General features: G+C 42.1%; 1 protein-coding gene across 1 annotated transcript; it reads right to left on the bottom strand.

Annotated features, from left to right (window-relative positions):
- Window positions 1-2,894: 2,894 nt before the first annotated feature.
- PRL (prolactin) lies at window positions 2,895-12,186 on the bottom strand. The gene is made up of 5 exons (XM_035125422.2): window positions 12,147-12,186; window positions 10,153-10,334; window positions 8,431-8,538; window positions 4,637-4,816; window positions 2,895-3,086 (listed from the first exon to the last, which is right to left on the bottom strand). The coding sequence occupies exons 1-5, from the start codon at window positions 12,184-12,186 to the stop codon at window positions 2,895-2,897; spliced, it is 702 nt and encodes a 233-aa protein (XP_034981313.2).
- Window positions 12,187-16,019: the final 3,833 nt, after the last annotated feature.

Here is a 16,019-nt window from a genome sequence, read left to right as displayed (position 1 = left end):
TGCACAGGCGTTCAACATGGTGCGAAGACCTGCATGTTTGGATGAGGAATCAGAGCTCAGATACAACAAGCATAACTTCTGTGTCAACTAAAACACATCCAGCAACAACCTGGAATGTACTCCGAACTGTCAAGATAAGCAAACTTTTTAGGCTTGCCGTGTAAAGTTCTCTTGAGTTTCTTGGAGTAAAGACAGAATACAAATGAAAATAATTAACAAGCATGTGTACAGAGTGGCTGTCTTGTACTCAATACCCTGACCTGGAAGACTCTCTGATGAAAAGAAAAGTAACCTCAGTCCCCATAATTCCACACGAATAGTTTAAAACATTTCCCTAGTATCATCCATCACAGACACAAAAAGTTGTTCCGAAAACTCAGAAGTCACTACGCACTTTCTGTGCTTGTGTGATACTTAAGAAGTAGTTTTTTTTCCTGACAGCAATGAGACAAAGTCTTCCATTTCAATATTACAAAGAACAAACCATTGCTTTTTATTTCTGTTTCATCCTTTAGATACATCAGGAACAAAAACACCAGCATTTAAGCTAACTGCTTCTGACTGGGTCTGCTTTTAAAGATTTCCTGCATGGTTTTTGTTGGCACTAAGTCTGGCAGAAGGGACAAGAATCTCTGTGACCCACTGGTTCTGCTGCAAGTACCATAGGCAGGCAAATTAATTAAGTAGTCTTTGCACTATAGAATGGCATAAGCCACATTGAAACGATGCACACACTTCAAAACCATTCAAAGGGCAGGACTGGGATGATAAAGCATCTAGATGTTTGGTCTGAACCACCACAAGTTCCTTTGCTTGCACAAAACAGGTCAGAAATTTCCAAGAAAGGGGCTTCTCTGGTAAGATTATCAGGACTTTCTATTTCTATCCATGATACAAGCATGGTACACACATTTATCAATCTTATTTTGTGTTGTGGAAAGCAGAAGGACGTGCAAATGTTGCAGAAATGGAAAGTGTGGGCCACCTTTTTGGAATTTAAGAGAGGATGCAGATTAAGGTTTGGTCCAAATATTTGGGTTTTAGCTTTATCAGAGCTAGGTAATCTAGGTACAGGCATGGGATCTTTACAGTGGTCTCATTAAGAATAATTTAGAAGCTTGCCTGCTTTAAGCTCCTTTAGTATGGGAACTAAATTTAGCTGTTTGCACAGCTCCCAGTAAAACTGTTTCCAGCACATGACTGAGGTTGCTTTGTATGCATTTCTGCAATAAAACTGGCACACACCTGCCTTGGGTGGTAGAGTAGGGTGGAGTGACCGAGGTACAAGACAGCCTTGTTGGTAGAATTGGAAGCCTGGTCTCTCCATGCAATACATGTTCTGCCTGCCCCTTGGTCCTTCACCGGTGTGAAGGCTGAAGTGGGATATGCATGGCTAGTGTGAATCAGATTTCAAAGACCCTGTCTGGGGACTTTGGGGGAGCAAAATGACCCAACCACAATCCACAAAGGTATCTGGACAGCCCATTTGTTTTCAAAGTAAGTCCAGGATCTGGCACAGAGCTAGTTATAAACTGTGGATATTTTCTCAGTTAAAGTGAAAGGTCAAAATGATGCTCATCCTCTGCCATGGTCAACCCAGAGATGCAGACTGGAAGCAGGATTCAACCAGCTCAGTATAATCCAGAGAGCTTCCTTGGCCAGCAGCATCCATGATGTGAGAGGTTACCAGAGACACAAGCAAACTCAAATCCAGCTTGATTTCAAATTAATGAAACACCGAATCATCACAACAGTTTATAGTGATTTCATCAAATTCCTTGTCCCTGTTTTTTTGTTTTTTGCAACCAATGCATAGAGGGCCACTCTCTTGTGCTACGAACCTATTATTGTCACTCAAAAGATACAAGATCTTTTCTGCTGGGGTGTTCCAGCTTGCTTGCTTTGTGAACAAAGGTTTCAGAAAGTGATTGCTTGGGTCTCTATGTGAAGGGCCTGCTAACAGATGGTGAGTGATGTCTTCCACCTGAGGCTGCCCACAAATGCAAAATCTGTCTGTGCATGGGACCTTGTAGTGCCTGTCCAAGACTGCAGTGGTCATCACTTGGAAACACAGCTCAATAAAAGTGTTTCTTAAGGAAGTTGGTGAGAGTTGGACAGATAACTAGCTCTAAAATGCTCTGTTCTTAAGAGCTAATACCAAGGGGGGAAGTTGATGTTTCTAATTATTTGCAGGTCCCTTCTGGATTCTACCCACAAGAGCCAATCCCTTTTGTTGGCAGTTATTCAAGGTCAAAGCAGAGCTCTGTTCTGGATAGTAATAATAGTCTCCTCCAAGACATATTGATAAGCTGCTTTCCAGAGTTTGTTATCATCCAATTCCATATAGCACAGAGCAGGAAAGCGCTCTGTAAGCATTGTAGCAATTTTTAAAAATATACTTTAACTGAGTGCAGTCTATTATTGCCTTAATTGTTGGCCACCCAGATTCTTTACGAAGAAGAGTTTCTGATATTCCTGATGGTAGTCAGTACAGCTTCTGGGGATAAAAAAATATCTGCACTTAGTTTCCTTGGCTGAGTGGAGCATCAGTTGTACACAAGCTCCATAGTCCCTGGCCACAAGTCCCCAGATGTTGGTAACCAAAGGAGGAAGCAAAACCAAGTTCAATTTCAAACACATTTTTATATTTCAGAATTTTTTTATGTTTTTATTGCATGGTTTGCATATCACTGTGATTAAAACAGACAGTAATGTACTCTTAACAGAAAAGAATGGCTTTTCTGAGAGTTTTCAGACACGAACAAATGGTTTGCATCTCACCAAAGGAAAAATAACATGGACATAAATATTGCGTAAGGCCTGCAGTGGGCAGTGAAAAGCAATGAGGCTAAGAGCAGGTCATTTTGAAGGCGTTAGGTGCTAGCTCCAATTGCTCAACAGTGATTGTCATGGATGAGGCGACACTTCAAGAGTTTCAGATAGCTGTCAATTTTGTGTGAGTCCCTGCGCAAGCAGTGCAGCAGATTGTAGAAGGCAAAGAGGCGAGAATCTTCATCAGCCAGCTGCAGAGATGGCAGCCCCGACCATCTAGAATAGACTTCATTATCCAGGTCACCTGGGTGAACCTAATGAAGAAGAGAAAAATGAGTATCATTAGCAAGCATCCCAGAGACATTGTCTGTATCAGATCAATATTTAGAGAATTATAACATTAACACTTAAAGAGTTGCCTGGTATTTGTTTGAGATGAGAGAATATATTTGCTTAGGTTTTAAGAAAGCCAAATGGAATTGCAAAAAACCCCCATCTTGACAGGAAGAACAATATATTTGCTCCAGACAGTAAAAAAAAGAAAGAGCTCATGCTTCAAACAATTGAATTGATCTCCATGATTATTACTCATTTACATTGCAACTCTGTTGTGCAAAGTGCTTTCCCATGATTTATATGTATGTATCTGTAAATAGAATGCCGTACTATTAGCTTTCATGATGAAACAGTGACTCCCTTGGGTGATATGGAAGTATTCAGGCATGAGAACAGAACTTTAAATATAGCACTCAGATTAGAATTCCTTTATCCAAAGGATAGCTGCCTTGTTTTGAAAGCACACAGACTTTTCTTTGGGGGCTAGCAGCATTTGTGCACCCAAATGGTTGCAGCTTTCCTAATTTCCTGAAATCTATAGGCTTGAATTGGCTTAGCTGTGCTGGATTGGAGCCAATATCTGGAGTAGGGAAGAGATGAAAACATTGTTTCTTGTGAAGGTAAAGATAAAGGGTAAAGGGACCCCTGACCATTAAGTCCAGTCGCGGACGACTCTGGGGTTTCTGCCGAACCAGAGCAGTGCACAAAAATGCCATTTACCTTTCCGCTGTATTTATCTACTTGCACTTTGATGTGCTTTCGAACTGCTAAATTGGCAGGAGCAGAGACCGAGCAACGGGAGCTCACCCCGTCACGGGGATTCGAACCACCAACCTTCTGATCAGCAAGCCCTAGGCTCTGTGGTTTAGACCACAGCACCACCCGCATCCCTAGGTTCCTGTGAAGGGAACCATCCAAATTGGGGTGGGGAACCTGTGGCCCTCCAGATGTTTTTGGACTAAAACTTCCACCACCCTTGAGCATTGGCTGTGCAGGCTGGGAGGTGGATCCAACAACATCTGGTGGGCCACCGATCTAGAAGTTACGATCAACTTGTATCGCCTGTTTTCAAATTGAGCAATAGGCCCTAAAAACACTGATTTAGAAACCTAAAGGGGTGGGGAGAGTTCCAAAGAGACATGTTAATTATAGAATAGTGGGGCATAGCTTTTCCTAGAACACACTATTATTAAAGGAAAGAATAATATTGCTGTAGTGCTCCACCTGATATTGTGTAATTAATTCAAGGGAAAGAAATAGAGAAGGGTTTTAGAAAGAAGAAGAAGGCTGCATAACTGGCAGAATGAATGATGGAACTTGCCCCCATTTGGACATAAGCAATCTAGGGCTTATGGTAGCTTATCAGCCCCTTGTTGTCATTTCTGTCATTTTCCAGTTCATGGATGTTGACTGTCTGAGAATGTGTGTTTGGAGCACTTGTCCAGGCTCATTGAGTAATTTAGAACGCTGGATTCTGCAGAATACTGTCCTATGCAACTAGGAGAATTCCCAAGTCCTTTCTACTTACCCTCCCAACTATTTTCTCCATCCCCTCCAGAAGCCGTTTGTTTTGCTCCTCAATCTCCATGGCCTTCCAAAGAATGGTGTCGGGAGCCTCTTTGATTCTTTGGACCTCCGAGACCAGATGTAGCAGAGGGTCATTCCAGGAACGGAGAACACTCAGCACTAAATTTAGCAGGTCTTCATGCTGCACATTAGAAAACCAAATTATGTTTTGTTAAACAGTGCCACAAGATTTACACAGGAGACAGATAATCCTAGCAAGTCATTTTTTAAACTTATGTGTTAACAGTTTTCTAGCCTGACCTCAATTGTCCTGGACTTCTGCCAGGACTACTGTAATGCACCCTGTTTGGGGTTGCCCTTGAAGACTGTCTGGAGTTACAGCTAGTGCAGAATGCAGCTGCTAGGATGGTAAGTGGGGCAGCCCAATGGGACCATGTATCATGCACTAGCTGCCAGTGAGCTATTGGGCCCAATTCAAGGTGTTCATACTGGTGTACAAAGTCCTAAACAGCTTAGAACCCAAGTACATAAAAGAGTATCTCCCTCAATACCAAACACCTTTGCTCCAATGATCAACCGGGGTGTGTGTGTGTGTGTGGATTAGTGGTTACACTCTATAGGCTGCTGCTTGGTTGATGTTGACCTGTGATAGGGCCTTCTCAGTGTTGGCTCCCCATTTGTAGAATACCTTTCCTGGTGAGATGTGTCTGTCCCTGTTTACATAGGCGTTTGATGGCGGAAAGTCTCCTGGCAACCCTGAAATTATTAGATGTGAGTGTATGTGACTTTTACATATTTTAGTGGTTTTAAATAATGCTTTTTAATTTTTAACAGTAATTGTTTTATCCTTTTGGTGTTTGCCACCCTTGGCTCCTACAAGAGGAAGGGCAGGATAGAAAACAGTAACAGCAACAGGTTGTTGTTGTTGTTGTTGTTGTTGTTGTTGTCGTCTGTTCACTGTTCTTCCAGATAGCACTAGAACCAATCAATCAGACTTTGTCAAGTATTTCCAGAAGTCGGGCATTTAGTGTCACTGGTCCCGTGCTGTGAGAGATTCAGTAGGCATTCTTGCTTTTGACTTCCAAACATTTCCTGGAGACTTTTAAAATGCTGACAGGCCTATGCAGCTGTTTAAATCCTTTTGACTGGCCAGTAACTTTAACGATAGCTCTGTTTTTCATGGCTTTTGCATGTTTTCATATATGCACTGTGCACCTCCCTGATATTCTATGAGAGAGTGGTAGAGAAATATTTTGGAGATAATATCTTTGGGCTAACTGGGTGACAGAATCCCCTGAGTACACAGTATCAATAAACTGTCCATGCACTCTCCAGCGCTGGTAGACGCTGCTCTGTTCAGCCTTGTTGAATGGAATGCCCTTTAATCTGATGATTAGTTTAAGCATTAATGAGACAGTTTTAGAAATACGGGATCTGGAAAATATTTGAGAACATAATGGAAGGTGAAATCTGTGGTAGGCCACTTAATACCTTATCCAAAACATTTCTAGGTCTACGTATAGCATGGCAAACATGCCCAGGCATGGGTCTGATTCCCCTTTGAAGTGTTTTGCTTCTGGGGAGATTTCTTTTGAAACTTTGCCACTGCTTGGGGTGAGCCGGAAGATCAAAGGGGCTTTTTCTTTCCTGGGATCCTCCTAGACATTTTGCTGCCCTTGAGACCTCTCTAATGTCGACACCAACACTTTTCACTTTGCTTACTGTGGCAAAATACACGTACCCTGCGGCTGAACCCTTTCGCACTCCATAGGTCGGGAGAACTGCAACACTGCTAAGTTCAAATGCTCACGCACCAGCTCTCTAGCCAATACAAATAGCGAGAGGGCTGTGTCTCATGGCTTGGTTTCTGAGGAGGCAGATTATTCCATGGATAAAGGCAACTTAGAAAGAAAACTATTGCCTGGGAATCGATACAGCTTTGGTGGTAAGTGCTACTTCAGCATTTGCAAATACATCCAGAAATTTTCCCACGAACTCTAATTACCTTGACAAGTGTATGGACTAGAAACTTACCTTTTTTAAAAAAAATAATTCTTTTAATAAGATACTTATTAAATTTTAGAAGCTGACATACTGGGGGGGAATTATATGGCACACTATGGACTTTTGACAGTTGGTACCCACCACGCTTCCTCTCTCTTTGCCTTTGCCTGCTGTACTCCTGTCTTCCTTTACAGTCACACCTCTTTCCTTGGAACAGAATAGATGTCAGGCCTGAAGGGCAGCCTTGGGGACTTTCCACTGGCCACACATCTACCCCAGGCCACAACACTCACCATTTCTTCTTCATGTCCTCAAGTTCTTTTGCCTAGCAAGAACATGCCCTTGCACTTGCTTGTCAGGATGGAAGATTGAGACATGATGTTTGCATGGCTGGAATGTAGCTGACTGTAGAGAGGCAAGCATCACATCCGTTGCTCCACCCTCGCCACTCCAGAGGGATGGGCTCGGCCAAGACTTTCTTGACTAGGAATGGATATTCCGATTACCGAGAGCGACGTGGGCAACAGAGCCAGAGCAGGCTACCCGGAGTCAACATCCACCTTGCAGTACGCCCGCCGTCTCCATGATGGCTCACTACCTGAGGACCCCAGCCAGCACAGCATCTGGCAAAGCTGGCTTAACAACAGCCATGATGTGTCTTTTATTGTGAACTGAATAGAGCAGGCATCCCCAAACTGCGGCCCTCCAGATGTTTTGGCCTACAACTCCCATGATCCCTAGCTAACAGGACCAGTGGTCAGGGATGATGGGGATTGTAGGCCAAAACATCTGGAGGGCCGAAGTTTGGGGATGCCTGGAATAGAGTGTTGTGGGTGTGGAGCGGGTGTCTATGGATTTAGCTGGTTGTTGTTTTTAGTTGCTATTTTGTTAATGTTGTTTTATGGATTCTAAATGCTGTATTGATTTGTTAATATAATATGACTTTTGCTGTGATTGTGGCGTTTAGCTTACTTTTTTAGTTGCCATTTTGTTAAATAATTGCAAATATTTCATTGATTTGTTAATTATATTATTTACTAGTGTCATTCAGCCCGTTCAGTAAACGGGTGCTAGCCGGGCGGGAACGGAGGGGAAGCCCTGGGACCATGCAGGCGTCGCCTCCATTGAGCGCCCGAGGCCCGCCGGCCCCTCCTCCGCCTCCTCCCACTGTCCTGAGTGGCGACAGCCTCCTCCACTTCCCTGCTGCAGCGGAGTGACGCGGGGCAGCGAGGCAGGAGAGCGAGGGACAGCACGCTTACCTGAGGCGCGCTGTGGGGAGGCCGTTGCCACTCGGGACAGCGGGAGGAGGCGGAGGAGGGGCCAGTCTCTGCGCTCCAAGTCTCTGCGTCCAATCCCTGTGTCCGTGGGGCACATGTGCAGTAGCGCGGACACAGAGACACAGGGACTGGACGCAGAGACACAGGGACTTTATTATATAGGATGCTCTGTTATGTTATTGTTATTTATTGTTTGTAAGTTGCTTTGAGATTCACTTGAATGAAAAGCAGCACAGAAATGCAATAAATCAAAATAAAATCAAAATCAAACCTGCTTTTTGCCTCTGGCTCCACCCACCCAAGGTATTGCTAACTTGTACCACTGATTACAGTGGGGACTAAATTAAAATAACCCTGGCCCTGTAGATTAATGCCTTGCAAGACTTCCTATGGCCACTTAATGTGTCCTCCTTTCCTCCTGTTCGCCTTTGGACTGAGTCATTGAGACTTTCTAATCTAAGCTACTCATGTGCTTGTTCCTTGTTCTGTTTGCATTCAAATAGGTAGAACTCACATGAATCTGCTGAGCTTGCTCCTTGTCTTCAGGAGTGGTTAGGGACGAAGTGTGGCAGCTGTTAATGGCTTTTGCAATAAACCCTCGGCCCTGAGCATAGCGTTCATCCTGAAGATAAGAAAAATCAGACTTAGTAGAGTAGATAACAAGAAAAGAAGAATAAGTAGTAGTAAGAAGAAATAATCAGTAGTTACTTTGTCTTTGCAGATGCTGCTCGTGTGAAATGTATCCTTCAGATTTAATTTCGTATCAGAACCTTATTACACGCTCCTCTAAGACTGTGTCAAATGTAATTTGCTTTAAACTTTTGGGGATCAGGTTTCTCCATAATCTGCTTATAAATAAGAGGGTCTCTGTTTTGTAAAGTGATCCATAGTCTGTGATCCCACTGAGTAGTGTGGGATGAACATTTCTATCTCAACATCTCTCTGCCAAACTCCAAAGCAACCCTAGTGCCTGGGTCTTTTAATTGCTTCTCTCCTACAAAGCATTCCACTCAGAAAACCCTTTGTTACTTTGTTTTGCTCCTCTAAATGGTTTCTGTGTATAAATGGCACTGTTTTATTCACTCGCTCCCATCTGTTGCTCTTGTGCCTCCTAAGAGCGTCTCTTTCCTTTGGTATGCTGGACCTATTGAAGAAGACCTCCTAACCTGCCTCTCCCCCACTTCTTAAACTTAAGGTGTCTTAAGGTGTGCAGGAGCGTAGCTTGCTGAGGTATATGTTAAAGTAAAATCCTGAATCTTTATTCCTGTATTCCCTCATCTGCAATTGAAGCCTTAAATACACGATCTTGCTGAAATTCATTTCAATTGTGCATAGCTTTCTCCTCAATACTTAATACTGCTTTAGAAAAATTAAAGATGATTAATTAAGACTTAATATAGTTGGGACAGTTTATACGGCTTCGATGATGATACGCAAAAGAGCCTGTGAGTCTTTATTCCTATTTCAATCATACTTGGCTACCATATGAGTATGGTCTTGTATTGTAAACTGCCCTGTGATCCTTAGACGAAGGGTGGTGAAGAAATGTTTTACACACACACACACACACACACACACACTCACGTACCTTGGCTTGAATGCCACAAACCCGGAAGTAAGTGTTCTAGTTTGCGAACATTTTTCGGAAGCCGAACATCTGATGCGGCTTCTGCTTCCTGTTTGCAGGGAGCTCCTGCAGCCAATTGGAAGCTGCGCCTTGGTTTCCGAATGGTTTCAGGAGTCAGACAGACTCCTGGAACGGATTAAGTTCGAGAACCAAGGTACCGCAGTTTACATTCAAGGTAGATTTATCCAACTGGCCTTTCCAAATAATGGGTGGTACCCAGCCAAGTCTTTCTCAGACTTGATTTTCAATTTTCATATCTACCCCTGAATGGCTGGATGTTGTGTTTTTTAATGTTATTGTTTGCTTTTATATTCTTACTTGCACATCACTCTGGGGTCCTACAGGATGAAAGGTTGTCTAAAAACAGCATACAAAGCCCATTCATTCCTCTGAGCATCTCTTAGTCAAACCCTCCCAATAATCATAACAGTACTTAGCACCATACTTGTGTGATTTCCTATTATAAAAGGGGGGCAGAAAGAAACAGAAAGGCAGCCACAGATTTCCCTTTGCCAGAGAGTTTCCCCCCACCCCTATTTCTTCATGTCATCTTTTACTTGGGGTTCATTTTGTAGAAAAGTATATGGCAAGAAAAGTTTGGCTACTTACAAATTCATTGAACATTTCCGAAGACAGGGAGTGGATATAGTGTGAGAGTTTGACAGCACGGTCAAAAAGATCCCCAAGAGAGACCTGGCAAGTGTCAGACCCATTGGGACAAATAGGTGATGATGTTACACCCTTCCTTGACAGGTACACATTAGTAATCGCCAGGATGGCCAGCAACACACCTGTTCAGGTAAACAAGAACAACAACCTCAGATGTCCATCAAGTCCAGAAAGTGAGTGGGAAACTTTCCACATTATTCTGCCTCCTCCTTTAATGTTTAACTTCATTAAACCACCATATGTGAGGAAACCAACTTTTTATAGATATATGATTGTGTTTGCATAAATGTAAGAGTGTGGAAAGATAGGTTGCGCCCCTTTCTTTCTGGCTTTCCCCAAGGGTTGCTTCCTTCCCTACAAACATATGGTGTTTAAATTAAATTTGAAGGAGGGTGGTGAGGTCGCTCCCAAGATTTTGATTGTCCTGGGATTATGTCTGCAAATTTTCAGCAGCTGTGCCGTTTAAACTCTTCTGCATATGTAACGGGACTCCAGAAAAAACCTGTAGCACACCGGAATGCATTCAAAAGGCTCCTGGATGCCTTGGGAAGGTAGTTCTGCAAACACTGCTTATACTTTAAGACCCCCCCTTCCCAATCTTTAATATCTTCTAAATCTGTATGCTGCATATAAATGGTCCCCATATCTTTGCTATGCAAGAAGAGTGCAGCAAAGAAACTGATCGGTGAAACACAAATGTTTTGATTTTATATTTGTCTAAACTATGCTTTAAGGCACAAGTCTATAATAAATGTACTATGATATAGGTCCATTCTTAGCAGAAGCCATAGCTCAGGAGTACATGCCTTGCATGCAGAAGGTCCCAGGGTTCTATCCCTGGCATTGCCAGTAGAAAGTTGAGGTATAGGTAATGTGACTCTAGAAACCCATAACTAGTCAGAGTAGACAAGACAATACTGGTCTGTATTGACAGATAGGTTGACCTGCTATAAAATAGCTTCCTCCGCTCTGAACCTCAGTTATGTTTATATGCTGATATTAGTGCACACACCCACCCACACACACACACACAGAGAGAGAGAGAGAGAGAGAGAGAGAGAGAGAGAGAGAGAGAGAGAGAATATTTTCAACATCTTGTGTTCTGGCTATTTGTGTGAAGAGAGAGAGAATATTTTCAACATCTTGTGTTCTGGCTATTTGTGTGAAGCAAGTCTTAGACCTCAATCTGGAAGACTTCTACTGGGACTGATTGGTCATGATCAACTCCACAGTTATGATCTAAACAGCAACAGTAGTGCTATGCTTTTATCAATACCAATTAAAACACCATCAAGTTGTGAACAAACTTTGAGTTCATTAGAAATCTTTTTTGAGTAAACAAAAGAAGGTGAGAGACATTGCTGAGCTGAATGAAAAGCCACAACATATGCAGTTTTAATACTCTCAGATATCATTCTTTTGCATACTTACATAAGAGTAAATTAATCTAAACTCAGTGGGACCAAACTTCGGAATGCATAGAAGTGCACGGTTCGTTATGTTAGATTGCTGCTGTTACCAAACGAGTCTTGGGTTGCAGCAAGGTGAAGGCATGATGCTACATTATGTCCCATTAGATTTCAAGGAAGAGCATAATTGGAGCAAATTATGTTTTAATATGTTTTTCGGCTATAAGAATTGAGAAGAATCAGTGCTCTCCTTCATAGAAAATGCATCAAGTATAGTGTGAGGATCTAAATTGATCATGATCCACCAGAATATTCTCTAGTGCACAGTGTGACATTGTGCAGTATGTTTAGAAGAGTTTGTGCAAAAGTTCTAAGAAGATTCCCTCCCTGCGTTCTTACAGAGGCGGCAAAATGATTTACAGGGTGTTTATGCATGCCTATTACAAGTGACTTGAAATTTATTCAATTTAAAGTTTCCCCTTAATCTAAAAGAGAGAAAGGCCCAAAGAGTGGAAGAACACGTACCTTTCAGTGAAACCTTCTTGTTGATCGTGGTAGAAACCATCTCTGCTGACTTGCTTTATCAAACAGAAGATGGAATATCTAGTTGCTGTCACCTTTAGGTTCCATCTTTATATACACTTTGATGCCCATCCATAAATGCAGCAGGATTTGCTCCCCCTTTGCTGGTCTCTTTGCTCATCAACAGGATTCAAAGTTCATAATTACAAACATCAATAAGCCTATTCATATTCATCAAGAGTTTGTGGGCTCCAGGAAGGATACTAGTTAATTAAGCTGGTTAAAAGAGTGAGTAGACACATGCCCTGCTTTAAAAATCCTGTAAACTATAACTGTCCTCGATGTTTCTTAATGCACCTTAAAATTTACGTCATTGCCAAAATTGATCAGAGACAGGCAACGGAAATTAGAAATCGGGGATATAGAATATCTATGAATAAGAAATGCAAAGAATGTTCTTTAAAATATACTTGTCATAAGAACATTGTACACTAAAATAGTGAAGTTTAACTCTCTACTAAGAAATGGGAAAGAAAAAACAACCTAAACTGGCAATGTGTTTAGATCTTCATTTGATAACCATTCAACATCTTCTTAGTCAAATTCTGAGGGGTCAACTATAATCAACTATAAGATTAACACATCAAGAGAAGGATGGTAATTTTAATAAAAATTAAGAGAAAATAATATAATCATTTGTATGTGATAGATGAGGGTTGTATTTGGCTAGATCCTGTTTGGAGTAGGCCCATCCAAATTAATGAACTTAAGTTTAGCATGTCTATTAACTTCAACAGGTCTACTCTGTGTAGGACTAGTGTTAAATTCTGTCCTAAATGAGCTGGCGGAAACTTGATGTAAGGAACCATTTATTCCTGGGACGTGTCTGGTGTCCTAGTGGCCCTGTGCCTCTATCTCTCAGTTTGCATTCTTATGCCGGTTCTAGCTGTAGCTGGGATACTGAAGTGTGTGAGCTCAGTGAAGCCAAATCCAATAATAAAACTGAAGAGTGAATATAAATTTGGCTAAAAAGGAATTTCAGTGTGGGGTGGCTGTGCCAGGATTCACCAGGGAATTTTGGGATATGGAATGGATGAATTATTTCTCATCACTTATACATGGTGAGAAGGCGACAGTCTCTTGTTCTGCAACCACACATTGAAGCCATCATTTGTGCCTTTGAGCTTTAGGCCTTCACAACTGTAATGATCTCCACAGGAGGTTGCCCTTGAAGTCCATTGCAAAAGTGCAGCTGGTGCACAGCAGAGCAATTTATCTTTTGGTGTATGTGTGTGTATGTGGGGTGTCACCAGGAACACACAACAACAATGTCCCATAGTCTGGGTTTCTTCTTCCTTTCCAGGCTAAACAGAACTTGTGCAGAGTTAACAACTGCGCAAATATTATCAGCTGAATCAGTTAGGATGGGGGTGGGTGCTCACAACCATTTGCACATTCAAGTCAACAGTGCTTGATAGCTCCAGTGGGTTTGTATGGTTTTGCTCGGTAGATGAACACTTAGTGAAAAATCATAGAATTAATGGGTTGAATCAAACTAGTTTGTCACATGACTTAGGCCATTCACAAGAATCCTTCCTCACACAGAAACCCACTAGAAAAGAATATTGATCGTGAACAAAGGTGTGTGTTGAAATAATGATCTTAGACAATTTCACACGAGGATCCAAAAGCATAAAATGATGCCCCCTTGTTCTAGACTGAAACACAATTTTTATAATGATATGTTGTTGTTGTTTAATCATTCAGTCGTGTCCGACTCTTTCCACTGCCTCCCGCAGTTTGGTCAGACTTACGTTGGTGGCTTTGAGAACACTATCCAACCATCTCGTCCTCTGTCATCCCCTTCTCCTTGTGCCCTCCATTTTTCCCAACATCAGGGTCTTTTCCAGGGAGTCTTCTCTTCTCATGAGGTGGCCAAAGTATTGGAGCCTCAGCTTCAGGATCTGTCCTTCCAGTGAGCACTCAGATCCATTCCTTCAGGATGGATAGGTTATCAGCCTTGAGTGCTCACTGGAAGGACAGATCCTGAAGCTGTTGACTTGATGTTGACTTATAATGATATACAGAGATGGAAAGTCAAGTATGGAAAATGGTGCCTTCTCTGGAATGTGCTGTCCAAAGTGACTGTATGCTGGCCTGGCAGTTGTTTCACATGAGCTGAACACTCTTATCGAATGATGTGTTTCAGGCATGGTGGGTGAAGCACTACGCTGTGTACACACACTTATTAAACTTGCTAATTACCTTTGGGTTCAGAAGGACTAGGCCTGCCCTGCCATCATTTCAACTTTCAAGTAGTCATTGCAGCTGAAATGGTAATGTATATGCATCAAGATAATGTTTATGTCAATGCTAGGAACTTAAAGATAGAAAAGATGGGATCACACACATATCTGTTATAAGTTGAAAGCTGCGCTACCATTGGCCAACATTACTCAAGTCTTTGGATTCTATATGTGAAAGCTCTGAAACAGGGATGGTCAGCCTTTTTTTTCCTGAGGGCCACATTCCCTGAGGAGTAATCTGTTGGAGGCAGCATACTGGTGGTGGCTAGAGTGAGAGCTGGTAATGGGTGGAGAGACAAAGGCATCCTAGATCAACTAATCTAGAAGACCATTCTGCTTTAATATTCCCCACAGAATATTCTCCATCCTATGCACTGGGTTTAAGAGATTACTCTCAAATAAGATTGCAGAGGCTTTTCTTTTGTACAACAGACCAATATAGCTCAGGAAAACAAGTGAAAGTAATGTCCTTTTCACTTGAGTATGATACACACACCTGGCAGAAGCCTACTGATTTGCTTTCAGATAGCTGGGGGAAAGTAAGCTACTCAACTAGAAAAAAGTACCGCAAGTCATTCTTTAAAAATAAAATAAAATATTGCCCCTTTTAATTGAAAGAGGGAAAGGAGGGAAACCACTTTAGAAAGCTGGGGAAAATAAGGAGGAAATGAACAGGAAGGAAGAAACTCTAATGGGACGGAAGAATTGGGCTGCTTTAGGAGTAGCCAGGATGAAATGAGGTCAGGGACTGTATGAAACCACAAACAAGTTTAATATTGTACCAGATGTGATGCAGTGTGTATGTATACAGTGGTACCTCACAAGACGAATGCCTCACGCAACGAAAAACTCACAAGACGAAAGCGTTTTGCGATGTTTTCGGCGCTTCGCAAGACGAAGTTTTCTATGGCTGCGCTTCGCAAGACGAAGTTTTTCGGCATTTTTTCTTTCTTTCCATGGCAAACCGCGCTTCACAAGTCGAAAATCTCGCTAGATGAAGCGACTTGCGGAATGAATTACTTTTGTCTTGCGAGGCACCACTGTACATATATACAGATGCATATAGGTATGTACAGTGTGTACATATATTTTTAGACAGCCTTTCAGCTCTAAGAAGAGTCCAAGTAGTCAACTGAAAACAATTAAACACCAACACACTTAAAAAGACTCAATAAAACAGATAGACAAAACCACAACTAGCTAAAACTCAAACACACACTAAAGACCAGGCAAAACTACAGTATCTAAACTGCCCACTCGAAAGGAGCAGGTCTAACTTTGCTTGGGAAACAATTCCACAGTTGGCAGGGGGCTGCCACTGAAAAGGCCCCCATCTCACAGTCTTCCTTACCTGATGGTCAGGTACATTTGGAGGGAAGCAGACCTTCAAATATTGTAGTCTCCAACTATTAAAGGCTTCAGATATAATAAGGCATGCCTAGCACCACCACTGTTTTTAGTGACAACAAGACAAAAACATTTCTATTCACCTTGGCTTTGGGAAGTTAATTTTGAGACTAAAGTGTGTGTGACCTCTTCCTCTGCTCATCTTTTTAGTGGGTTGGGTTGA

The sequence above is a fragment of the Zootoca vivipara genome, chromosome 8 (assembly GCF_963506605.1).
Source record: "Zootoca vivipara chromosome 8, rZooViv1.1, whole genome shotgun sequence".
In the NCBI taxonomy this organism is placed as follows: Eukaryota; Metazoa; Chordata; class Lepidosauria; order Squamata; family Lacertidae; genus Zootoca; species Zootoca vivipara.
This window is presented reverse-complemented; position numbering and strand designations above follow the sequence as displayed.